This window comes from Zootoca vivipara, chromosome 12 (assembly GCF_965207765.1).
Source record: "Zootoca vivipara chromosome 12, rZooViv2.hap1.1, whole genome shotgun sequence".
In the NCBI taxonomy this organism is placed as follows: Eukaryota; Metazoa; Chordata; class Lepidosauria; order Squamata; family Lacertidae; genus Zootoca; species Zootoca vivipara.
The window spans coordinates 33,438,240-33,462,642 of NC_142595.1; the positions used below are offsets into that span (position 1 = coordinate 33,438,240).

Genomic DNA, 24,403 nt, shown 5'->3' on the forward strand with positions numbered 1-24,403 from the left:
GTGAACCCTAGATATCTCTGCTGATTTGTGAAAAGAGAATTTCTTTCTTTCTCTTAGCAGGTTATGGGGCAGGGCCCAGTGCTGGTGGCTACCCAACAGGAGCACAGCAAGGTGAGCTGGAAAAGTTGGATGGGGCCCCAAAAGGAAGGAAGAAAAGAGAGAGAGAGAGAGAGAGAGAGAGAAGGAAGAGTGGGGTTTGCTGTTAATTTTCCTAAGGATTAATTTCACCAGAGAGGGGTAGTGGGGCCCAACCCTGTTTAGTAAATATGTCATCTGAGCTAGAGCCTCTGTATTCCGTTTCTAGGGCTGTGACACCTCATTTGTAGGGAGAAAGCACTCTGCCCATGCTGAGATAGAAGCTCTTTCTTATTTTGAAAACCCCCCCCCCATGAAACTTGTCATCATAAACTGATTTTGCCTTGTGCAGACCAGGGAGGAAGGGCAGGGGAGAGAGAAAAAGGAGTGATCACTTCCATCCACAACTGACTTTTCTTTTCTCCATGCTTTGTACAACAGCCTATATTGGTGGAAATGGAGCCGGCGGCTACCCAAGCAATGGAATCCATAATGGATATGGGAATGGTGAGAGAGAGAGAGACGCTCTGATACTCTGCAGTAAATTGGTACAAGGGGAGTCAAATGTAACTAGTGGCAGTGTTGCTTTTGGCCATAGACTGCTGTGACACAAGCATGTTCATCCCCTGCCCCAGAAACAAGGAGCCTGGCATGTGAAAGTTCTGGTCAAGAGACTTCAGGCAGCAGGCCAGTCAGACTAGAAATTACTGGGTTAGGAGGATCAATGGCAGCTCCTTATCCTGACATTACTTTGCAGAACTTGCCCTTTTATTTTTTGTGTGTGTGTCTATGCTGCTATCCCATGTTTGGGACAGTGACCTGCTAAAACTAATACATGATTCTCAGAAAGCTCACCCAAATCTTTGTGGCAGATCTGTTGCATGCAAAGTCTTGTCCACCTTCGTTATCCATCAGCTATACATCAGGAATTTCCCAGTCATAGCTGGAATACTGCAGTCAAAAACAATGTCCAGGTGGGAATTTTTGAAATAAGGCAAGCATAATCATGGTACCAACTCAAAGGCACTAGCAGTTGAGCAAAATAATGCAGAAATAATACTTTTCAGCCAGTGCGTACTTGCACAAAATGGCAATGAAAATATATGCCCAGAAGGTGGAGCAGTTGGCCAACATATTGAAAAGTCTATTTAAATAGACATATTGCTACCCATCCATCCATTCTACAGGGAGTAGAATAAGCCAGGGGGCTCTCACTTTTTGCCCCTCTGGGTCCATCAGTCACAAAATGGTGGTGCAGGGGGCAGAGCCAGTCACAAAATGATGGCAAATGGAGGCAGAGTTTGGCACCATCAGCTGGCAAGTACTAACATGGTTTTCTGCTGGTAGCTAATCCATCCTTGGGAATTGCTGAATTCTTTGCAGCAGCATTTTCCTTGGGACAAGAAATCCCATAGCTCAGCTGTCCTAAAGCAAAGTACAGACATTATTTGGCCGCCCTGCACACGTCCCACCCCTTTTAGGCAGAATGTGCTGATCCAGAGACTCATAATAGAGTTTCAAATCTGGCATGGCGAATCCACCTCTTTCTTTTTTATCTATTAGCAATTTAAATTTTATCCTAGGTTCCCCCCCCCCCCCCCGCCAGATGAATCTCGATAATACTTTTGGCCACTCTTTAAATTGTCCTGTCCCTTTGATCACTGGAATTGTTTGAAATAGGAATAACATCTTGCGTAGTCCATTCATTTTTACCACTGATATTCTTCCAGAAAATGACAACTTTAATATATTCCATGTTTCTAAATCCTTCTTAATTTCTTTCCATCTGGATTCATAATTATCATTAAACAAATTGATATTTTTTTATGTTAACCAAATTCCAAGATATTTCACTTTTTTTACCACCATAATTTCTGATCTATGTTGCAATTCATCTAGCTGTTCCTTAACCATATTCTTCACTAACATTTTGGTTTAACTTCTATTGAGTTTAAATCCTGCTACTTGCCCAAATTCCTCAATTTTCACCAGTGCTTCTTGTACACTAGATTGTGGGTCTTCTAATGTTAAGACCACATCATCTGCAAAGGCTTTTAATTTATACTCTTTTACTCCAATCTTTATACCTCTGACTTCTGGCAATTTTCTCAAATTCTTATTTAATACCTCCAGGACCGTGATAAATACCAGTGGTGACAACGGGCACCCCTATTTAGTACCTTTTGTTATATCAAAATAATCAGCCAAAGTATTGTTTACTATCAATTTCGCTTTTTGATCTGAATATATAGCTTCTATACCTCTCAAAAAGATCTCCCCCACTCCCATCATTTTCAATTTTTTTCTTTCTCAGGCTATGGAGCTGGAGGAAATGGATATCCTGGTGTTGGATATGGGAATGGGAATGGTTAGTATTTATTCCTTTCATTTTATTCCCCTGCCCCCTCCCTCCAAGGAGCTTGGAGTGGCATTTTAGCACAACAACCCTATGACACATTTTAGACTGCAGAGTGAGTGGCTTGCTCAAGGCTGCCCTGTGAGTATCATGGCTAAGTCAGCATTTGAACTCAGGTCTCCCAAGTCAAAGTGCCACACTGGCCACTATGCCATACTGGCAGCGATAGGGGAATAAATTTAGGGCTAAGTGGGTAAGTGGAGGGGAAGATATGACGTTTCATCAGTAGAGGCGGGGCGGGGGGAGGTTAGTGGATAAGAAAGAGACAGGCTACAGGACTTACCCATTGGCTCGCCTTGACTCAGCTCCAGAACTTCTTTTCAGTGTCCTGAGATTCAGCTGCAGAATATGTGCTAAGAAGGGAGCATACCTGAGCCCGTGTAAAGGGCCTTTGCTTTCCACTAAGGGCCAAGCTAGATGTGTTTGGGGCACAGTCCATGCCACTTGGCACAAGTCACAGGAAGTTCAGACAAACGTTTTGAGGCTAAGTCAGGGCTCATGCACACTTCTGTTTGCCCTGCTGCATTCCCCTGAGAAAACACGTGGCTTAGTGCTGTATTAGAACAAAGGCCAATCAGGTTTTCTGTGGATTGCCGTTTAATCTAATTTAGTGTTAAAAGAGCGGGTTTTTGGGGTGGGAGGAGTGGCAGGCAAAGGCAAAACTGTTCCAACCCATGCCGAGAAAGCATGGGACAAGCAAAAGTGTGGACGAGCCCCGTGTGGGAAACAGCACACATGCCAATGAGAAGATCCTTTTAAAGAGGGATAGGTCACATCTTGCTCCCAAAATTGATCCATGGACTACCTCAACAAAAGAAATGGTAGTAGGGGATGAGAATGATTGCACAAGACAAGACAAAAGAAAGCTCCTGCCAGTCAAGAGTATATTGTACTGGGCTAGATTGACAAATAGAAGGGACCCAGGTGGCGCTGTGGGTTAAACCACAGAGTCTGGGGCTTGCTGATCAGAAGGTCGGCGGTTCGAATCCCTGCAACGGGGTGAGCTCCCGTTGCTTGGTCCCAGCTCCTGCCCACCTAGCAGTTCGAAAGCACACCAAAGTGCAAGTAGATAAATAGGGACCGCTCCGGCGGGAAGGTAAACGGCGTTTCCGTGCGTTGCTCTGGTTCGCCAGAAGCAGCTTTGTCATGCTGGCCACATGACCCGGAAGCTGTCTGCGGACGAACGCCGGCTCCCTCGGCCTATAGAGCGAGATGAGCGCCGCAACCCCAGAGTCGGACACGACTGGACCTGATGGTCAGGGGCCCCTTTACCTTCAGATTGACAAATAGCCTGACACCAGTGTTGAGCACCTTCTTATGCCCATGAGCAGATCCCCCTGTCTGTGTAGAACTGGAGTGCAACAAGAGTTCAACAGTTGGATTTGTGTGTTGGTCCTCTCCTCTCCCTGCGTAGGTTTCCCTGCCCTGCAAACCAGACAAGAGCTTCAGTGGAAGGGGCAATTGAAAAATGACATGGGAGTAAAAAGGCTAAGCTCTCCTTCTGCCTTGACTGCATTTGATCAGCTCTTATCACTCACCACATGTCTCCTCCATTTCATCTAGTAACTGCAGTTAGCATGGGCGTACCCAGCACGGGGCAGGGGGGGGCAGCTGCCCCCTAGAAGCAAAAAAGGGAGAGCACAGCACGACAGGCAGGGACCTGCTCGGCTGAAGCGAAACGGCAGCAGCGGCAGCAAAGCTGCCTCCGTTGAGGGAAAACTGGACCTGGGCTAACTTCAGCCCACACTCCTTCAAGTCACAGCGAGCACAGCACAGAAAGTGCTGCCCCACAATGCTCCGCGGTATGCAAATGAGGTGCCGCGGAGCATTGTGGGGCAGCACTTTCTGTGCTGTGCTCGCTGTGACTTGAAGGAGTGTGGGCTAAAGTTAGCCCAGGTCCAGGTTTCCTTCAATGGAGGCAGCTTCGCTGCTGCTGCCTCGTTTTAGTCACCGCTGCCGGTAAAGGAGCGGGCGAGGCAGAAGCGCAAGTGCGGGTGGCTCCGTGTGCCTGGCCCCCTCCCCTCTGGGGGGCGTGGATGTTGACCACGCCTCCTGGGGGATCCCGGCCATGTCATTGCCAGCCAATCGGGTGGCTGGGGGTGGGGGGCGTGGCTGGTGTGCCCCCCCTAATTTTGATCCTGGGTAAGCCCATGGCAGCTAGGGAGAAGAATCAGAGGATGCGGAAGGGTTGACCTCCTAGTACACTTCTTCAGAAATGAGCCATTATAGGATTGCAGGCAGGCAGGGAGGGAGAGGCTCTATACTGACCCTTGGGATGTGTTTGCAGGTGCCCGGACTCCCTATGGCAGTCAATTAGGAGGTCCTGCTGGAGATCCTGCTGCTGCTAAATACGGAGGTAAGACTTTTTTGTGCTCCCTAAGGGAAAACAGACTTCCTTCCTTCCTTTCATAAGGCAACTGACAAACAGCCTGGCAAAGTTTTGTGCAGCTTGAAGGGGAGCAGAGTAGACTTGCAAAGCATTTTAGCATCAGCTGGCCCCAAGGGGGTGAAACATGCCTTAACTGCTGCATAAATGACTTAGGAAACATAGGGAGGATGAAAATGGCCTGGGTGTGACTGTGTTGAATGCTTATTGTATTACCAGTTCAACTGTCACGGCTTCACCCAGAGAATGCAGGGAATTTTTGTTCTGCAAAGGTGTTGACATTTCCTTAAAAAGCTAGTTTCCTGAAGGGGAAACGGAATGACTTAGTGCAGGTGTGTCCTCCTGTGTCAACATGGGAGAAATTCTCTAGAATTGTTCTAAGTTGTGGGAAAGAGGGGTGCCAAAGGGGCAATCAAGGGATCCTCTCTGTAACCTTCTGTTGCTCTTCCTTGGGCTCCTATTATCTGTATTACAGGGACAGGGCAACTCCCATACAGTGGGCAGCCAGAGGCTGCTGGCCTGGGAGGAGACTATGGTGCTGGAAGATATGGTAAGTTAAGACAGCAGGGGGTAGGTGTGCCTCAGACTGGTACTCTGTATGACTGCAGGAAAAGCACAATTTTGAGTCAAGTGCTGATTATTTCAGGTACAACTAAAACACACACAATCTGGGGTCCCAAATGTAGTGCTTTTGGGGCTCTCATGCACCCTTACTGGTAGTCTCAGAAGGCTCTCCCAAATTATTATTAATAAAACCATGAATTTTAAGGCCCTTTGTAGGGGGCTGCCTTTTTTCCAGGGGGTCAGAACTGCAAAATGGGTATTTTTTTGGTTTCCACAATGAATTTTTAGATTTCTTTAGGGTTTTGAGGCCCTGGGCCCAAGATTGGAGACCCCCTCAATCAGTGAATACAGGCTCGTAGGCACAGCAGCTGTGGTACTAATATATATGCTCTGCAGATGAAGCAGGTCTGCATGTGTGTCCTGTTTTGCATAAATGGTTCTGCCCTGGGTCCCCAAAGTGAAGAGTAGGTAGCTGTGAAATATACTCTTCTTTGTGTAGACTCAGGGCAGAACCATTTATGCAAAGCAGAACACACATGTAAACCTGCTTCATTTGCGTAACATCTATGTCAGGAGTCAGCAACCTAAGGCCCATGGGCCACAAGCGACCCATGGGGGTAGTTTAACTGGCCCATGGACCCCTGCCGCCTGCTCGGGACCCCCCCCCCCACCTGCTTGGTTGGCTCCCATGCGCCACGCTAAACTGGCGTGGAGCAGAGCAGGGATCACCTTCCATGATGCTGGCCAGCTTCCCATTGGCTGCAGGAAGCTCCTGCAGCCAATGGGAAGCTGTGCATGCCTTCTCCATGCCGGAAGGAGCGCCGGAAATAGCATTTGTGCATGCGTGCACGCGCACTCCGGCCCACCACAGCGTCTGCGGGACTGTGAACCAGCCCAAGACTCCCATCAACCCTGACTGTTGGCTCTCCTGGTTGAGGCTGATGGGCCCTGGAGTCCAGCAACACCTGGAGGGACACGCGTTCCCCATCCCTTATATATAGGCTGCAGAATTCTACTTTTGATAGCAAGAGTCAGGGCTTTCTTTTGCTGCAGACTTTTAACTCTTTAGTACACAGAGTCCTGGCTGCGACTTGTTGGGCTTAACTTATAAATTCTTATTGTGCATTGTTGTACATCTCGGCAAGTAGTGTGCTTTCTCCAGGACTGCGGTGCGATTTGTTTTTGGTGGGGTGGGCAATCATATCCCCTTGCCCTCCCAACTTTTATTCTTCTCATGCCTTCCAGGAGCTCCTCAGAGCCCCTATGGAGCACAACCTGGTAGCTCTGATGGTATTGGTGCAGACCCAGCTGCAGCCAAATATGGTAGGTGAAAGAGAGCCCACCTAGTCACAGAACTAGAGTAGAGCTTCAAGCACATCCATCTGCTGAAAAGCAGTATGGATTGGGGAACTGAGTACACCAAGCTAGTAATACTGAGGTCTAGTTACATGGCCAGTTTTGGCTCTGGTGGTAGCAGTTAGTCCCAAAGAACTAGGCACACCAAAGTGATAGAATGTTATCAGTTAGTAGACCAAGTTAGGTTCAGTTTGCTGTGTATACATTAGGGTGGCCAGATGCAAAAAAGGACGGCTCCTACCCTTTTAATAGTTTCATGACAAGCTACACCCGCTGAGCTTACCTCTTCTACACAAATATTAAAGGTGCAAAAGCCCAGCTGTTTTGCATCTGGCACCCTGAGATACAAGTTTTGGAATTTAACACAACTATTCACAGATAGCAAGCAAAGCTTTCAGATGCATTTGAGGCATGCAGTTAGCAACTGTAAATATTTACATTGCTCTCATTTAATGCCGCCCGTGTACAAAATCTGATACATTCCAGATTAGGGGATTCAACTGGTGTTTTCCTTTAGAGTTGATGTTTGTAGAATATATCAACTTGAAGTAGGCTGGAGCTAATTTATTATTCTTTTTAATCCCAAGAGCCTGAGCTCATGGACTAATTGGTTTGGGGTGGTCTTTTGTTGTAATGCTCTTTCCCTCTTTCTCACTCTCTGCTTCCTCTGCATCCTTTGCAGGCAATGGGAACGGAATAGGATATATGAATGGAGGAGACCCCCAAGCTAATGGGCTGGGGGCAGGTAAGGCTGAAGGTGCAAGATAATATGGTAATAAAAAGCACAGCTCCCAATAGGGTGCAGCAGGAGAGAAACAACCCCTTCATGTAAAATGGGGTGGGAAGTTGACAAAAAAAGAGAAAAAATCAAATGCGTATTGGATTGTATGCTAAAAATGTTGGCACTTAATAAAATACCAAAAAATATATTTAAAATGGCACTGCTCCCCTCCCGACCATTGATCTTTAGGATAGGTTTGACTGGGATTGGTGTAATTGGGGGTGCCTTTTGCAACCAGTTGCCTTGCTGCCTTCATTTGGCTCTTGTTCTGTCTAGCAGGAGCATATGGTCCCTTTTCAGCAGGACAAACTCCAGGAGGGTATGGCAGTCCACTGGGCCCTGGACAAGCACTGGGAGGATACGGTAAGTGGTACTAGAGTTGTGTTCTCTTGTAGCAATGAGAAAGAAATAGGATTTCCCTGCCCAAGAGGTATAGAGCTTCTCAACCTTTTTCTGACCGTGTCCCACCCCTGTGCTATCAGTAGACAGGTAGCTATTTAAATGTTTTGTTTATAAATAGAACATGTTTCATTACAAAATATTACCTAAAAATTTATACTTTTAAGTATTTCTTGATCAATGTGACCCTTGTGCTTGATGACCAGAAACAGAACTTTTAATATTCATTTCTACTGCTGTGAGGGATAACCAAAGATCGTCTCTGTCCATTATGTTAAGGCAATTCTGCGCTAGGCTGAGTAAATAATTCACAGGTGGTCTTGAAGTGCATTTGATTTAATGTAATTTACTGCTTTTATTAAAATTTGTAGAGACTCATGCAAGCACCCTGCTAGCAATCTTGAAACCAATTGTTGTCGGTGAACTACATAGTGAATACAGAATACTTCTGCCACACCTTTCAAATATGCAATAAATCCTCTGTATCTGTCATAGAAGCAGCACCATCAGTAGCACAGTCCAGAATGTTCTCAAGAGGGATATCTTTCTCACTGATTTACCTCTTTACTTCTTCAAAAATTGTTTCACCGTTTGTGTTTTAAGCTTTTGAGCAAATAGCATTTCTTCTTTCAATTTGTCATCATGCAAATATCTTAACATAAGCCATCAGTACGGCTGTGTTATCTGGTACTGTATACACAATTCATCAATTTGGAAAGCAAACTTTTGAACTTTTGACTGCGGGGCTAGTTGGCTTTCAATATTTTTTTGCCATTTCATCAATACATCTTGCAATGGATTCAATTATTTCACAAGCATTTTGTTCAGAACGGTTGATATAACAACAGACACTGCTGGCAAAATCAAGGATTCCCCTATAGTGTAATAAAAAAATTCCTTCAGTAGCACCTTAAAGACCAACTAAGTTTATATTTTGGTATGAGCTTTCGTGTGCATGCACACTTCTTCAGATGAAGGTATCTGAAGAAGTGTGCATGCACACGAAAGCTCATACCAAAATATAAACTTAGTTGGTCTTTAAGGTGCTACTGAAGGAATTTTTTTATTTTGCTTCGACTCAGACCAACACGGCTACCTACCTGTAACTCCCCTATAGTGTGTGGTTTTCTTTCCTTGGCTATCAGTTTGGATATCACATGAGATGTGATTAAGCCTTTATCATTTAAAACCGATTTCTAAACATTTTCTTCAATGTAGGTGTCGTTTCAAATTTATCTTGCAATGCTCGAAAATATTCCAGTGGTTTATCCTTCTTGTCATTATGAGAGGTTTTCAAATGCTTCAGCAACTTACATGGACGCATTCTCATTGGAAAGTGTAGTCATACATATCAAACAAGTGGGGCACATTGATGAGTTAAACAAAATGAGTTAAATAAAATGAGTTAAATAAAATAAATAAATAAAATTGCTTTATGCATGGCATAACTAATCAATGTTATAATAGCAATCAAAAGAACCATTAAAGTTAGAAGACAATGAGAATATAATGATCCGAGTAAAAAATGGGTTTTGTATCATTCTGCCCCACCCACGTGGCATTTAGATACTGTACATAGGATGGACACTTTGAAACAAAGCATAAATTGTATGAGAATGGCATTTACAAAAATTTAATGGAAAAAAAATTGTGAGAAATCAATCAGCCTTACATTTTGTTACTTAAAATCTAAATTATGTCTCAAAACTAACAGTGTTTCACACATATCATAGACTTTATGGAAGGTTTTCTTAACAAAACAGCAAAACTTATATTCTTTCCTCAAACACCTATCCATTAAAAAAAAAACTTTGGAAAAACTTTAAGAAGTATAAGACCTCACATTAGGTAGTAAAAAATAGTAATTTAAACAAAACAAAATGCTTATAAAAAATAAGATAATTACTTAACTTTTAGCTTCTATTGCACATTATATCCACTGAAGTCAATAGAAAAAGTATAGAGAGATGTTTGAGATCTGCCCTTTGAGAAATTTGGTTTTAACAACTGCAAAACAACATCCTTGAAATCAATGCTTGCCTTATCTTCTACAATGGGGAAGACAAACATACAAGATCCTGGTTTTTTCCTGAGATATGACACGTTCAGTCATATTATATTTGGAAATGACTTTGGCCACATAGTAAACAAGTTTTTTTTCTTTTCAGATCTAATGAGTAGGAAATCTCCAACATTTATATTTTCAGGATTGGGAACATCAAAATTTATATCCTCATCTTCTGGATTAGATGCAACTTCAAAATATTCATCATCATCATCACTCAATTCCATAGATTCATTCCAACTTGTATCGGACTCAGATTCTGAACGACGACATCTTTTCTTCTTAGTTTTTTAAGTTTCCGTTAAACCCAATATTTTTTTTGCCATTTTCAACTTTTTCTTTCTGCTTCACTTAAACTTGCTGTTTTCTTTCCTTCTCTTCGTGCAATCTCTGTAATCGATCTTTTTCGGGTGTATCAGTGAAGACTCTCGATTTCTCTTCCTCTCTTTGATGAGTATTTTTACCAATGACTTTTTTTTAATATGGTCTAACTACTTCAGGGAACAATATTGGTGTAGAGCCTGGTGGAACGACCTTAGGAGATAATGTAACATCCTCTTCCAATCGGTTCCCAAGGGGGTTGGCTTCAACAACTGGTATCTCGTCTTCACAGTTTTCAGGAATCTCATCATTTTGGCTAATATCCATGTCCACAAAACCTAGCTCTTGTGTATTTTCTTCATTTGTTGCATCCGTAACATCAGCAATATCTTGAGAACTCGAATCTAACATTTGCATTGGTGCGAAATCATCAGGCGTGTCATTACACGTTCATAATTGTAAAAAAAAAAATCAGTGACTATGGTTTTATTAAATGCAAAACTTTGTGATGCGCTCAAATTTTCTGGCTTTCTGAGGCTTAGGTCCCGATTCCTCTTTCTAAATCCTGCTGCCCAATCTTTCCAAGCACATCTATTCCCCCCCCCCCCCCCAGGATTCTGGATATCTACACCCTAAATATTCTGCATATTCATAAGCCAAAACCAAGACTTGCTGCCCATAGTGCATTTTACTACAGTTCAATATTCAGTAAACACTTTCTCTTGTTCAGTTGAGAAAACCTGTGCAACAGTGTACTTGGACCCATATATATTAGAAGATAACACTTCATTTTCTTCAAAAGTTTTTCGAAACTTTTCAATGCGATGTTGCAAAGTTGCAGCTTTGATCCTGTATTTGTTAGCTGCCCTCCATATAGACAATCTCTTTGATATAACTTCAGCTACAGCAGTCTTTACGTTCTCCTCATCGATAATTCTTCTATCAGTTTTAGGTTTATAAGTTCGCACCATTTCCTGGAAAACAGAATAACTAGTTCATGCAAACTTGTATATTGGGGCACTATTGTACACTAGCGGGGCACTTTTATACATATCCATGTGCCCCGTTTCTTAGTGTATCTAAGTACCCCATGGACATTTTCAGAAAACTAACAATTATTAGTAAAACAACTGAACTTATTTAAAAATCATGTGTAATCCTGATTAATGAGTAAAATAACTCACCTTTAGTATTTTTAAATCTTAACTAAATAAGTACTTTTCGGGGAGTGAATGGCTCCCCGGAACTAATTGAGTGCTTAAACTGAGGTACCACTGTATTGTAGGCTTCTTTTTTTATGGAGGTAGCTATGGGGGTATCATAAAATTTAAAAATTGAAACTTGATACATATGCTAAGTAACTTTACATATGTTTGCAACTACAAAATAATATCAATTCTCAGAAATAAAACAGCATTAGAACATCTGAACAAAGACAAATGCAAAGTTCTTCTGATCTTGATAGATCTTTATGAGAAGCAACTGAACACGGCAACCACAAAAGGAATGCCAAACATAACAGCTGCAGTCCTAGAGCTGCAATTCTGAACACTTACTAGGGAGTAACTCATAGAACACAGGACTTGCTTCTGAGAAAGCATGCATAGGCATGCACTGCATACTGTAGTTTTTGCAATGCCGTTTCACTTTATGTTTTGATAATTGGATGTTTGAGCACTGTGATTTGTACAAAAAGAGGCTACAGTACAAATGGTCTTGAGTGAATTTTTTGCTTTGGAATAAATGGAAAAGGGTTCTGTACACCAAATGAGAGTAAGGAAAAAAAATAAGTCACTTTTTCTATTTTGCTCTAGGAGGAAAAGAATCTAAGTATGGAATGAATGGATTTCTGGGAAATGGGTACAGAGGTAAGAAAGTGGGATCCCTATCTTTCATAATCGCGGCTGTTCTCTATCCTTACTACTCAGTCTGTTGTACAAATCAGAGCTTCCATAGTTTGGTTCCTATCTGATCAGTTTCCATCCCCACCACATGCCTTTCTGCAACCTGTTTCTGGAAGTGCAAGGATGAAATATGGAACAATGTCTGCCTCTTTTTCTACATTTTCTTTCCTTCTGTTTTCCCAGGTCGCTGCTCTTCTGGAAAATGCTGAGGAATGATGTTACTGTGTGGAACTTTCTGTGCAGCAGGATTCAGGCATCCCGGCAACTTTTGGTGCTAAGTGTGATGACTAATGACAACAAAGTTTTCCAGTATAAATGATCCTATATTTCTTTTTCCTGTTTTTATTATTAGAAACCTTTCATTGTAAGAGAGAAGATTTTACCATGTTGGCTTCTAAAGCATTATTGAACACATTTTCTGAGGGCTATTAGCATGTCAATGATCAGTGTTACAGACACATGAAATTGGAAACCCCTTTCCTTCCAAAGAGATTTGATTTATCAATTCCACTTCTTTGGAGGTAGCCTAGAGTTGATTCCCATCTTAGTGTGTATCTTGGTGCCCAGGCACATGTGTCTTTTCAATTAAAAATAAGTAAATCCACAATTCTGTTGTCTTTATCATCTTTGGTGAAAGAATCGTAACATACCAAACCAACCCTTGCCTTTCTTTAAACATTCATGTTTATCAGAAAACCTCCAAAAATGTTTTTCCCCCAATCGATGTAGGTTTTCTACATTCTAAACACTACCCAGCCCTAAGTCAAATTGAAATATTTGTACTTGTTTGTGCAAAGGATGTGAAGAGTTAGAAATATAAAGCAAGGTTTGGATCGCTGGGGTCACGTATAGAAATTTGAACATGGGGAAAAAGCAGGGGAAGGATACGGTACATGGGAAACCCAGAAGTATGCTAGCTATACAATCCAACCACAGCGATAAACCAGCCTTCTTCGATAACCAGCCTTCTTCACTAGATGGAGCTGCTGCAATTCCAGATGGGCCTATAATTTTTTCCTAACCAACAGAAACGTCTGTGATCAAGTTTGGCACTTGGGGGTTTCTTTCAGTCTCAGTTTCTCGGCCACACAATTCTTAGAAACAGAACCGTATTTGAAAAAGTGGTGTTGCCATGGGGTTGATGTTCCTTGTCAAATTTAACAGCAGTGGTCCAGCAGTGGTCTGACATGTCTACTTTTATATGCTAGTGTAATAATGGTGACATATTAATTACATCAAAATAAATAATGAGTTAAATTAATGTTACAGGACTCCCCGATTCTTATGAACTATATTAACTGAATGTGAGGGGATTTAAGTATCATAAAACCACTTTAAAGTAAGTATGTAAAATGGCAATTTCAATTTTTAACAAGATTGTAATTTTGCCACACACACCTCAACCTGCTACCCAGGGCACATGCCTTTTCCCCTGCACTGGTTCTACCGTATGTACAATTTGTGCTTGTTAACTCAAGCTTGACAGATGGGCTTTTAAAGTCTCTCCCCCCCCCCCCAAGACTGGCTCTCCCAATCTGACCAAAGGGGTGCCCATCATGGAGCCATTTAGAACAACCCTTACTACTTATGTCAGTCAGGACAAGGGACGGGGGTTTGCACTTTCCAGGTCAGCTGGGGCCCTTGGAGTTCCCCAGTACCTTACAAGTCTCCCCTAGCTTCACCACTTCAGCCCACACAGACAAATCAGGTGAAGGCATTTACCGCCTGACCCGGGGGGGGGGCAATGTTTCCCTTTGCACAGACAACATCCAGCGAACCCAGAAAACCCAGGTGGATCAACCGAGGCTGAGAGAACACACCATATATTTAAAACATACCCCCCCACTACCACACCAAAGAATCCTGGGAACTGTAACTTAGCCTCACAAAATTACAATTCCCATCACCCTTAAACTGCAGTTCCCACAGTTCTTGCTGGGGTGGGGGTGCTGCAAACGTGCTTTAAATGTATGGCATGGACAACAACCTTAGTCACTCCCAGGGAGTGTGAGTATTAAATCAGAGGAGGGTAGGTGGGTGAGCGGCTGCATGTAGCCCCACCCCCCATCCAGACAACTCTGCTCCCCAGCCAAGGACCGGCTGCAGATACGACGGTCCCCCTTGGCGCTCCATTCTGCCTCAGGAAGCTGCGGTTTTCCAGAGAGCTGTTGCCCCCAGCAAGGGAGCCAGGCTCGGGTGGGGGCCCCGCCGCCCCCGTACTGTTCGCCCTTCCCTGGGATGTACTGCTTGCTCGCACCTACCGGGACTCCTCACTCGCGAGGGGAGCGCAATTCTTCATTTACCGCGACTTCCCCCTCCCGCTCGAGCGAAGGAGACCGCTTAGGCCCACCTGACCCTCCGCTTCCAGTTCTTTCTCCTCAGGTGCCGCGTACGACTGCGGGCCCCGCCTCCGAAAAGGCAAAAAAGCCTTGTCCGTTTTCTAGCGAATGGGCGGCCCAGGGGACTCCTCGGCAAAGTCCCCGCTCGCAGGCTTGCCTCCGAGTCCAAGCGAGGCCTTTCCTCTTCCCTCAACCTAGTTGGTCCTGACCACCCACCTGCCAACTCACTGACTGACTGAGCAAACAAGAAAACCAGAGGCTCACAGTTAAGAGAGGCGTTTCCGTTGAAAGGAGCGCTCGCGCGCTCGCTTAGTCCCTTAGGCCCGTTGCCTTTCACGCACGCATGCGCGATGACGTCGGGACGCGGAAGTGGGCGATGCCGTTTGGAATTTTGGCGCGAGAGCGCAAACCGGGCGTTGAGGGGATTAGCGCGCGCGCCGGGCAGGACACACCTGAGGGAAGGGAGGGGGTGGACAAAGGGCTGATCCATCCGGAACAAGCGATTCGCTCGCTCGCTCGCATGTACGCACGAACCCTTGCTCTCCGGGGCTCCGAGGAAATTTAAAATTATAAAGAGGAAGGAGAAGAGAGGTAAGGCGCCGGTGCTTTTTTGTTTCCTCACTGGCAGGAGCGGGTGTGGCGTTGATGTCGCCAACTAGGGGCAGGGGAAAGGGGCGCCCCCCCACCTGAGGTAAATTTTGGGGAAGGGCAGAGGCGGCGACTGGGAACAGGGCCCTTCTCCGTGGAGGAGGGCGAGGCTGCCGGTGGTGGCTATCTATCATTGTTAGAATGACTAAACGTCGTGTTGATTTCTATCCCGCCTTTTCCCCTGACAGGAACTCGAGGCGGGTTACAGAGAGAATAGGAAGCAGCCGAAACGTAGGTTGGGCGGAGGGGGGAGGGAACGACGATTAAAAAGCAAGTAAAAACATGGATAGAGCCGTGTTTCTGATAGGCCTGCTGGGGGAAAGGAAGCTGAGGGGTTGGTGTTGGAAGGGGCTTATTCTAGCCAGGGTCATACTTGCAAGATGTTATAGGGCTTAGTTTGGGGTGGGGGAGAGATTGTGCCCAAGGCTTCGTGGAAAGTGTGAAGTTGGGGGGGGGGGGTAATTTGAGGGTGTCCTGGGAGGCGGTCCCAAGCATAAGGAGGATCGGAGGCAGCAGGGCTTCTGAATGCCAGTTGGTGGGAATCACAAGGTGCTAGAATCCTGCTCCTCGCGGGGGTTTCCCCACAGGCATTGATTGGGTGGCCACTGGGAAGACAGGATGCTGGATTAAATGGGCCATTGGCCTTATCCAGCAGGGCTCCTCTTGTGTTTCTATAAGGGGCAGAAGAACTTTAGAGGGTTGAGAGTGATAGAGCTGGAGGAGAGAGGATGTATCTTCCGCAGCTGACATAAGTCAAGCCCAGTTGTGGGGGACAGCTGGGCTCTTCTTTTAGTGGTTTTGTTGGTGATGGTAAAATCAGAACAAGGCAAATTCCTGGAGGAATTCTCTAGTTGTCTGTCATTTTTAATCCTACTCTTTTCCTCAAGGAGTTCAGGGTACATAGCTCTTCTTCTTTCTCCTCTCCATTCTGTTTTATTCTTGCTACAGCCCTGTAAGAGAGTTCAGGCTCAAAGACTGGCCTGAGATCACCCAGTGAATTTCATGTGTGGATTTGAGCCTGGCTGCAGGGGCTCTATTAGTCTACCTCCTAGGTTTATTGTCAGGATAAAGGAAAGAGAAAAAAAACCCACATGCTCTGCTAAAGGGTTAGAAATATAGCAATATTTTTATGTAGTGCCCTATTTATTTAGAAGATGCACAGGGCAATCTTAGTTTTAATGTACAGTGGTACCTCGACTTACGAAGACGATCCGTTCCACGGCGCTCTTCGTAAGTCGAAGTCTTCGGTTGTCAAAGTGCCCGTTCTGCGCATGTGCAGAATGCACGCACGGCGACAAGACTTCTGGTTTTGCTGACTTTGGAAGTCGAGTCATTCGGCTGTCGAGGTACCACTGTAAATCTGTGTTCAGTATGGCTTCCTCAAAGGAAATTGTGTATAGGTTTGTATCCAACTGCTCTGCTGTTCACATAGACATTTAAGCGGCTTATGATAGATAATGCAAATATGAATTCCTTGTGTGAATCGATACTTTGAAACTCTTCATATCTTCCTGTTAGTACTCCACTTAGTGTGTGTTTTTTCCTTTGTGACTCTGCTGACTGCTTTGTTTGTTTTCCTTTGAGTGCCTCTAAAGATTCTGATCCCAGACTTGTCAGTTTCATCTGACTGTCACATGATTAATCAGGAATCATTAAGGCCATTACAAACTACATCACAATTACTGATGGTTCCAGGACAGTTGCAGTAGATGGATGAAAGGCATCTTAACCTAAAATGTGTCCCAAATGGCCAGAGCCTAGAGACAGCAGCCCACAGGGCATTGATCTTTTAAGATGGAATTCTAGCAGCTGATTGGGAGGCATGAGTTATTGAAACCTCTGCCTGATAGAACGTTAAAATGGGTGGTTGTTTTTGTTCTTGCAAAAGACAAAAATAAACACGTCCCTTCCTGCTGTGAATACAAGCTATGAAGGTACAGAAAGATACAGCTCTGGGCTTGTGGTCACACAACTGGAATGTAGAAAATGAATAGTGGGAGTTAGAATGCTTTTCAGGTTCCAGGGCTTCTGAGCATCATTGTTACATATAGTGAAAGACTGTTTTTAAATTGAATGTATCCTCCTGTTCTTGCCGTTTATCCTTTGGGCTATGCATGTGAGGAGGCTTTTTTCCCCATCACTTGAGACTCAAGTATCAGTCCCTTCAGGTCAGCAAACTGAAAATATTTACATTTTTCTTGGTTAAAGGTAAAGGGACCCCTGACCATTAGGTCCAGTCGTGACCGATTCTGGGGTTGCGCGTTCATCTTGCATCAGATGTCAAAGAGAAAAACAGCTACCAGATTTTTAGAAGACATCTGGAGGCAGCCCTGTTTAGGGAGGCTTTTAATGTTTAATTATTTTATTTCATTTTTCTGTTGTAAGCTGCCCAGAGTGGCTGGGGAAACCCAGCCAGATGGGCGGGGTATAAATAATAAATTATTATTATTGTTAGCCGAGGGAACCGGCGTATAGCTTCCAGGTCATGTGGCCAGCATGACAAAGCCACTTCTGGCAAACCAGAGCAGCACACAGAAACACCGTTTACCTTCCCGCTGTAGCGGTTCCTATTTATCTACTTGCATTTTGATGTGCTTTCGAGCTGCTAGGTTGGCAGGAGTTGGGACCGAGCAATGGGAGCTCACCCTGTCACAGGGATTCGAACAGCCAACCTTCTGATCAGCAAGCTCTAGGCTCAGTGGTTTAACCCACAGCGCCACCTGGGTTCTTGGTTAGTGAACTTTAAATGTGCCTTAGCAGCCCAACACCAAAGACTCACTGACTGCAACTTTTGATCATTGAGGAAATGATAGTGTAATTTCAATAACTATGCATTCTGCTTTCAGACATGCCACTACCTCTTGACTATGGAGGGGCTGAATCTCAGATGAGTCACGCTCCTCTTCCAGTGCCTGCCTTCTTCCGGGAAGCAGAATGCAGTTTTTCAACCAAGAAAGGCCGTAAGCCACTCAGCTATACCCTTCCACCACGTCCACGCCAGAAGAGCTCACTCAGTGTGCGCAGGATTTTCACTGACCGCCGGCAGCAACCGTGGACCAAGCTCCAGCCACACAGTGTTTCCTTCCATGGTGCACAGAGGAAAGAGACACCCCTACATAGTCACCTGTATGACGCTTCCAAGAGAGAGCTGTTTTTCAGGCAGTGTTTCCAGCAGCTAAGTCGTCTTGGCAGAGGATCTTTTGGTGAAGTGTACAAGGTAAGGCAGTAGCAGGCAGGCTACTAATCACTTGGGACACATCTACACTAGCCACTTAAAATACATTGCTTCTCCAAAATATTCGCTGGAACTATAGTTTAAGTCAGGCATCCCCAAACTGCGGCCCTCCAGATGTTTTGGCCTACAACTCCCATGATCCCTAGCTAACAGGACCAGTGGTCGGGGAAGATGGGAATTGTAGTCCAAAACATCTGGAGGGCCGAAGTTTGGGGATGCCTGGTTTAAGTGTACTGTGAAATGCAGCTCTGTGAGATGAATTACAGTTCCCAGAATTCTTTACGGGAAGCCAAGCTCTTTAAATATAAGGTATGGACACAGTCTGTGGGGAAGAAATGACTTCACACAAGACATAATTAAGATTTCCCCCCTCACAGTATGTGGTGATGACCACTGGTTAGATGGCTTTGAAAATGAATTAGACAAACACATGGAAGATCTGCCTATCAATGGATTACATTAAAATGAGACTTCCATGTTCAGAGGTGGTGACTGTGACAGAGGGCTGTTGCCACCATGCCCTGCTTGTGGGCTTCCAGGAGGAATCTGGCAGTCCACACTGTAAGAAGTGGGGTGCTGACTACAGTGCATTGTCTTAAATACACAGTGCCACACTTTGGGTGCCTCCAGATTTTGTGAGAAGGATTTAAGTGCATGCTTTTTGCAGGTTTTTTGCAGTTAAAGGGCTCTGTCCCCTTAGTGCAACATATCAACTTTAAAAAAGAATCTTGCTTTTTGCAATTTGGAAAGTGATGGGAGAATGCATTGAAGAGTGCAGGACGAACAAATGACTAACAGAATGATGTACAAACACCCCTCAAGTAAATCAGGATGAATGCAGAACGAATGCTAACTGTGCAGGCTTTGTTCTCATTTGTTTGCTGGGTGATTTTATGACAATGTGACATGAATATAATTTATCATCACAGAATCTGGATGTTCTTGGCAAGCTTACCACTCACAGATCCTGAACACCCCTTGTGCTGGGAGTTCTTGCATGGAAGGGCCAGGATCCTTTTCAGTCTACAGGATGCAATAACTTGTTTCATCTTCCCTACAGGTGCGCTGTAGGGAAGATGGACAGCTATATGCTGTGAAGCGTTCTGTGGAGCCATTCCGAGGTGAGATCGATAGGCAGCGCAAACTGGCTGAGGTGCGCAAGCACGAGCGCGTGGGGCACCATCCCAACTGTGTGAGCTTCGTAAAGGCCTGGGAAGAGCGTGGGCAGCTCTACATACAGACGGAGTTGTGTCCAAGCAACCTGTTGCAGTACTGTGAGGAGTATGGACCACTGCCCGAATGGCAAGTGCGAGCGTTCCTCTGGGACTTACTGCAGGGACTGCGTCACTTACACAACCGCAACCTTTTACACATGGATGTTAAGCCAGCTAACATCTTCCTCTCATCCAGCAATGTCTGCAAGCTAGGTGACTTTGGGCTTATGCTGGAGCTGGACTCTAGGGATCTGAATGATGCTCAAGAAGGCGATCCCCGCTACATGGCACCTGAGCTGCTCCGTGGGGAATACACCAAGGCTGCTGACATCTTCAGGTGTGGGATGAGATAGGAAATAGGGATGCTAATTTTTCCACTGCCTGAGATAGCTCACAGCTTCACAGCTGTGGCTTTTGCTCCACTGCCTCAAAATTTAACTTGTTGTGGGGTTCAAATTAGTGCTGCAGATAAGCAATGCTGTGCTGCTCCTGTTACTTCATCTCTGTGCTTCTGTCCTTCCAGCCTGGGCATAACCATCTTAGAGATTGCTTGCAATATGGAGCTTCCTAATGGAGGTGAAGGTTGGCAACAACTGAGACAGGGCCATATACCCCCTGAGTTCACTGCAGGTGAGCAGAAACAAAGGGAACATTTCTGCATGCAGCACTTGCCTATGCCAACTCAACCGCTAATCCTCATGGAAGGAGGCAAAGTGGCTGTCAAAACTAGGAGGGTCTGGGGAAAGAGCTGGTGGTATGTGAAGTTCAATATATTGCAGAAAACAAAGTAAGCAGTGGAATATTCTTGCCCTTCCCAGATCTTTCTGATGAGCTGCGGACTCTCCTAGTTGCCATGTTGGAACCCAACCATCTGCTCCGGCCCTCGGTGGAGACGCTGCTTGGTTCCAGCCTCATGCAGAAGACAGAGAGGTGGCGGAAGCTGATACTGCTGGCACAATCTGGGATCCAGCAAGGAGTTTCCATGTGCAAGGTGATCGAGGCTCTGGCCAGAGATCTTCACAATGCGAATCTGCAGTTCTCCTTGAGTGCACTCTCCACAGCACTACCAAATCATCCGCTTCCTAGAACTATGCTACTGCTTTACACCCCTTTTTTGTTGTTCTGGACAAAGGCATCCTTACCAGAAAACAGCCTATCAGTTATTTATGGGCAAATCACACTGAGCTAGTTCCATGTGTTGCTCAGCCTAAATGCCGGGGGGGGGGGTATGCTGGCCTAGTTGAGGTTGTGTCTTTGTGTTGTTTTATGTACCCAGTAGTGAGAGCGGCACTGACTGACAGCAAAGGGCTGGAGACTTTTTCTGGTGCCCTGGCCTCCAGTTTGCAGTAGGGAGGGAGAGTATCTATTGCCAGATTTGAGAAATGTCTCATGCCAGCATGCTATGCCCCATCAATTGCTCTCTTACAGCATTTCCATGTGCTTTGGCACTCGCCAGTGTTCCATTGCACCAGAAGCAGTTTAGTCATGCTGGCCACATGACACGCAAAGCTGTCTGTGGACAAATGCCACCTCCCTTGTTCTGAAAAGCGAGAGGAGCCAGCGTGGTGTAGTGGTTAAGAGTGGTGGACTCATAATCTGGTGAACCGGGTTTGCTTCCCCACTCCTCCACATGTAGCTGCTGGGTGACCTTGGGCTAGTCACACTTCTCTGAAGTCTCTCAGCCTCACTCACCTCACAGTGTTTGTTGTGGGGGAGGAAGGGAAAGGAGATTGTTAGATGCTTTGAGACTCCATAAGGGGAGTGAAAGGCGGAATATAAAGTCCAAACTTCTCCTCCTCCTCTCTTCTCTTCTTCACCCCATAGTCACCTTTGAATGGAGTTAACCGTCCAGGGGTCCTTTATTGTTATTGCTCCATTGATTGCTTTCTTAATGTGTGGATTTTCCCCATCTATTTTATTTCAGATCATCTTCAGGTTCATGCAGTGGCTCTGGGGGTCTGTGAGCAGCTCGGTTCACTGGCTACTGTTTTGGCATCGGAATATTCCAGTCACACCCCCAAATTCGCCCCTTGTCCTTCCCCCAGAAGACAGCAGCCTCTCTAGTGGTTGGGGTGAGGAGGAAGAGGACGCTGAAGAGAGGCTTGGTGAGGATGTCTTTGAACTAACGGAGACAGCTGGGCACCATAACCACACTTGCCCTGAGCTGCAGTCTTCTGACAAGTAAGTAGAAGGAGAAGAAGATAGGACCGTGCCTACTTTCAGACAGTAACAGGTTGGAAGTAGAGACACATGTGAGCAAGGTGCCCCCCATCAGAGAAAACTGTGGTAGAGCAATCCAGATGTCTGAACCAAGTGATCTGTCTGTCTGTCTGTCTGTCTGTCTGTCTGTCTGGGAAGGCTAATATACATCCTCTCACATATCCAGGATTGCTAGCCAGTCTGACCTGGGCTGGGGAGGGCTCAATGAGTTAGATCTGTAATATGAAGCAAATTCCATTCACCATTCTCTTGAGAAAATGTTTGTTCTCCTAGTCAACCCTAACCAGTGTTCTATTCAAGTTTTTCCGATCTCTGAAGCAGAAGGAGTAATGATTCTTCCTGATGGCATTCATAGATCTAACCAGCTCCTTCTCAAGAGTTGTGGTGTATTGCCCATGTGACAACTTGCTTTATTGTCTTTATCCTCAATTCTTAGAAAGCTACTTTAAGTCAGTTTGTATTGTATGAAAGGGCAGTTGATTATCAGTTATTCCTTAAGTTTTTTTAAAAAAAATCTAAATTTGGTTTGTTACACAGTGTACAGTGGTGCCTCGCAAGACAAAAGTAATTTGTTCCACGAGTCGCTTTGTCTAGCGAGATTTTCGTCTTGCGAAGTGTGGTTTGCCGCGGCAAAAAACCCAAACAAACAAAAAAACTGCTGAAAAACTTCGTCTTGTGAAGCGCCAAAAAAACCGCAAAACGCTTTCATCTTGCGAGGTACCACTGTAATCCCTCTGATGTTCTGTAGCGCAATCATGTCCTCCCCATTAACCTTTTTTAAAATCTAGACTAAACAGGCCAAACTCTCAATCTCCTTTCCTAAAATAATGACCCCCCCAATCATTCAGGTGCTTTTCTTTGCACCACCTTCTGCATAAAGCTTACCTTATCAACGGTAGGTGGCCAAGAATGATACTATTTTTTTCTATTAAGCATGGGAAGAATGGTTCCTGTTACCCATGTAGAGAGAAAGCGAGTCACTGGCCGCAGGCTCTAAAAGGTAGGAGATCAAGTGGCTGTCCAGTTTCCCTTCTGAGTGTGAGCCACTGCAGTTTGTCTGTTCAAGCACATGTGCGCACTCTTTCACTACAGGAAGCTAGTCTGGATTCCTCACCACCACCTCTGTCACACTTCTGAATTCTGTTTGACTCCTACTAGCCTGATATTAAAATGCATGAAATTGCTGCTTCCTTTCCAGACAGCCTGGTTCTCCTCTGCTGAGCATCTGCCCTTGTGCAGGAAACACCTCGACGCCACGGCACCCCTCACCCCAGCAAACTGGTGGCAGGAAGAACAGGTGAGCTGATGGTCAAGGGGTAGCTGTAGGGGAGACAGCAGCAGAGCTGCTTGAGGTTTTCCGACAACTCCTTGTGGTCCATTGCAATTCTATGATTCTGCATGTAAGCAGAGGGTTTAGAGAAATGTGCAGACTTGTTAATGACTCAATCAGTGAATAACTTTTAGTTTCTCAAAAGGTATCACCCCCCCCTTTGGCACTGTAGAGGGTGCAATGGTTTGAACCATGCATATTTATCAGAATATTTTGCTGCAAAGTTCTTGTGACCTGAGGAGTATGTTGTCTTTCCCATTGCTGACCTATATCTCAGATAGGAGATCCTGATGCAGCACCGAACACCTTATTTTTATCACCTGTCTTTTTCTGTTTGGTCACTCACAGGTCTTTGGTACTCCAAGGCAGCCCTAACCTCAGCTACATCAGCCCAGAGTCCCCCCGTAGCAGAAATGTCACATCAGGCTCTCTGAATGTGAAGAGCTTGCGCCGCACACTAGTTTTTGGAGATGAGGATGAATGGGAGTCACTTGCTCCCCAGTGCTCTACTTTTGAGCCAAAAAACTTGCTGAGCTTGTATGAAGACTTTGGCATCTGAGCAGAAGTGCCAGAGCTGAGAGGCACTTCTTTTCTTTACTTACTGGCTTACATAGGCCCTTACTGGGTGCAGGGAGGAGCACCTCCCATTGATATTACACACTTGGCCAGTATGCTCAGTGGGGCTGGGCTGTGACATAGAGCTAAGTTTAGCAAAGGGGAGGCAGGATTTCTAGGGTTGCTTCCCTGTGCATAACTTCTCTGCTTGAGCCCTATGATGATGATGGTTTTGTGATGCATATTATTGTATTCCAAAATTTAGACTGGTATCTGCTGGCAGGCAGTGGAAAATAGGGTGTACTGTCAGAGATCACTTGAGGGGGAAATTAATCTTTCTTTTATATGGGGAATGAGGGTGGAAGCTATGTTTTCTTTTAAAGTTTTGTCTTCTAATATTTGTGTGCCAGGAATGTGTTGCCATTTGTGGGAACTGGCTTGGGGAATGGGGAATGTAAACTCGCTTTCACATTAGAGTTTTGCAAAGGTGGCAGCTGTAAGACTTGACAATAAAAGCATTTTCAACTTTCCCTTGGATTTTGTGTTTTTTGTGACTTCAAATATTAATCAGGTTAGAACTGCATTCTGACAAAAG

General features: G+C 45.0%; 2 protein-coding genes and 1 long non-coding RNA gene across 24 annotated transcripts in view; 2 read left to right on the forward strand and 1 right to left on the reverse strand.

Annotated features, from left to right (window-relative positions):
- GREP1 (glycine rich extracellular protein 1) overlaps positions 1 to 12,874 on the forward strand; it is a 27,647-nt gene extending 14,773 nt beyond the window's left edge. For 4 of the 22 annotated variants that reach the window (XM_088656336.1, XM_088656337.1, XM_088656327.1 and 1 more), the window contains 9 exons: positions 58 to 111; positions 517 to 582; positions 2,390 to 2,443; positions 4,779 to 4,847; positions 5,353 to 5,427; positions 6,687 to 6,764; positions 7,480 to 7,542; positions 7,855 to 7,941; positions 12,178 to 12,471. In XM_088656336.1, the coding sequence (XP_088512462.1) occupies positions 58 to 111; positions 517 to 582; positions 2,390 to 2,443; positions 4,779 to 4,847; positions 5,353 to 5,427; positions 6,687 to 6,764; positions 7,480 to 7,542; positions 7,855 to 7,941; positions 12,178 to 12,335 (704 nt within the window). In that variant the 3' untranslated portion in view covers positions 12,336 to 12,471. Of the gene's footprint in view, positions 1 to 57; positions 112 to 516; positions 583 to 2,389; positions 2,444 to 4,778; positions 4,848 to 5,352; positions 5,428 to 6,686; positions 6,765 to 7,479; positions 7,543 to 7,854; positions 7,942 to 12,177 lie in introns of all 22 variants that reach the window. The other 18 variants (XM_088656332.1, XM_035135663.3, XM_035135667.3 and 15 more) reach the window with 15 other exon arrangements.
- Positions 9,595 to 14,843, reverse strand: LOC148683967 (uncharacterized). Its single transcript, XR_015946721.1, has 2 exons — positions 14,529 to 14,843; positions 9,595 to 11,337 (listed from the first exon to the last, which is right to left on the reverse strand). It is a non-coding gene; the product is annotated as an uncharacterized LOC148683967 (long non-coding RNA).
- A 121-nt stretch (positions 14,844 to 14,964) lies between these two features.
- On the forward strand, positions 14,965 to 23,969 carry PKMYT1 (protein kinase, membrane associated tyrosine/threonine 1). The gene is given in 9 exon segments (XM_035135657.3): positions 14,965 to 15,197; positions 18,101 to 18,471; positions 19,550 to 20,040; positions 20,227 to 20,333; positions 20,522 to 20,694; positions 21,628 to 21,884; positions 23,122 to 23,220; positions 23,602 to 23,799; positions 23,801 to 23,969. Coding segments are annotated over 8 exon segments (1,725 nt in total). The 5' UTR covers positions 14,965 to 15,197; positions 18,101 to 18,102; the 3' UTR covers positions 23,832 to 23,969.
- Positions 23,970 to 24,403: the final 434 nt, after the last annotated feature.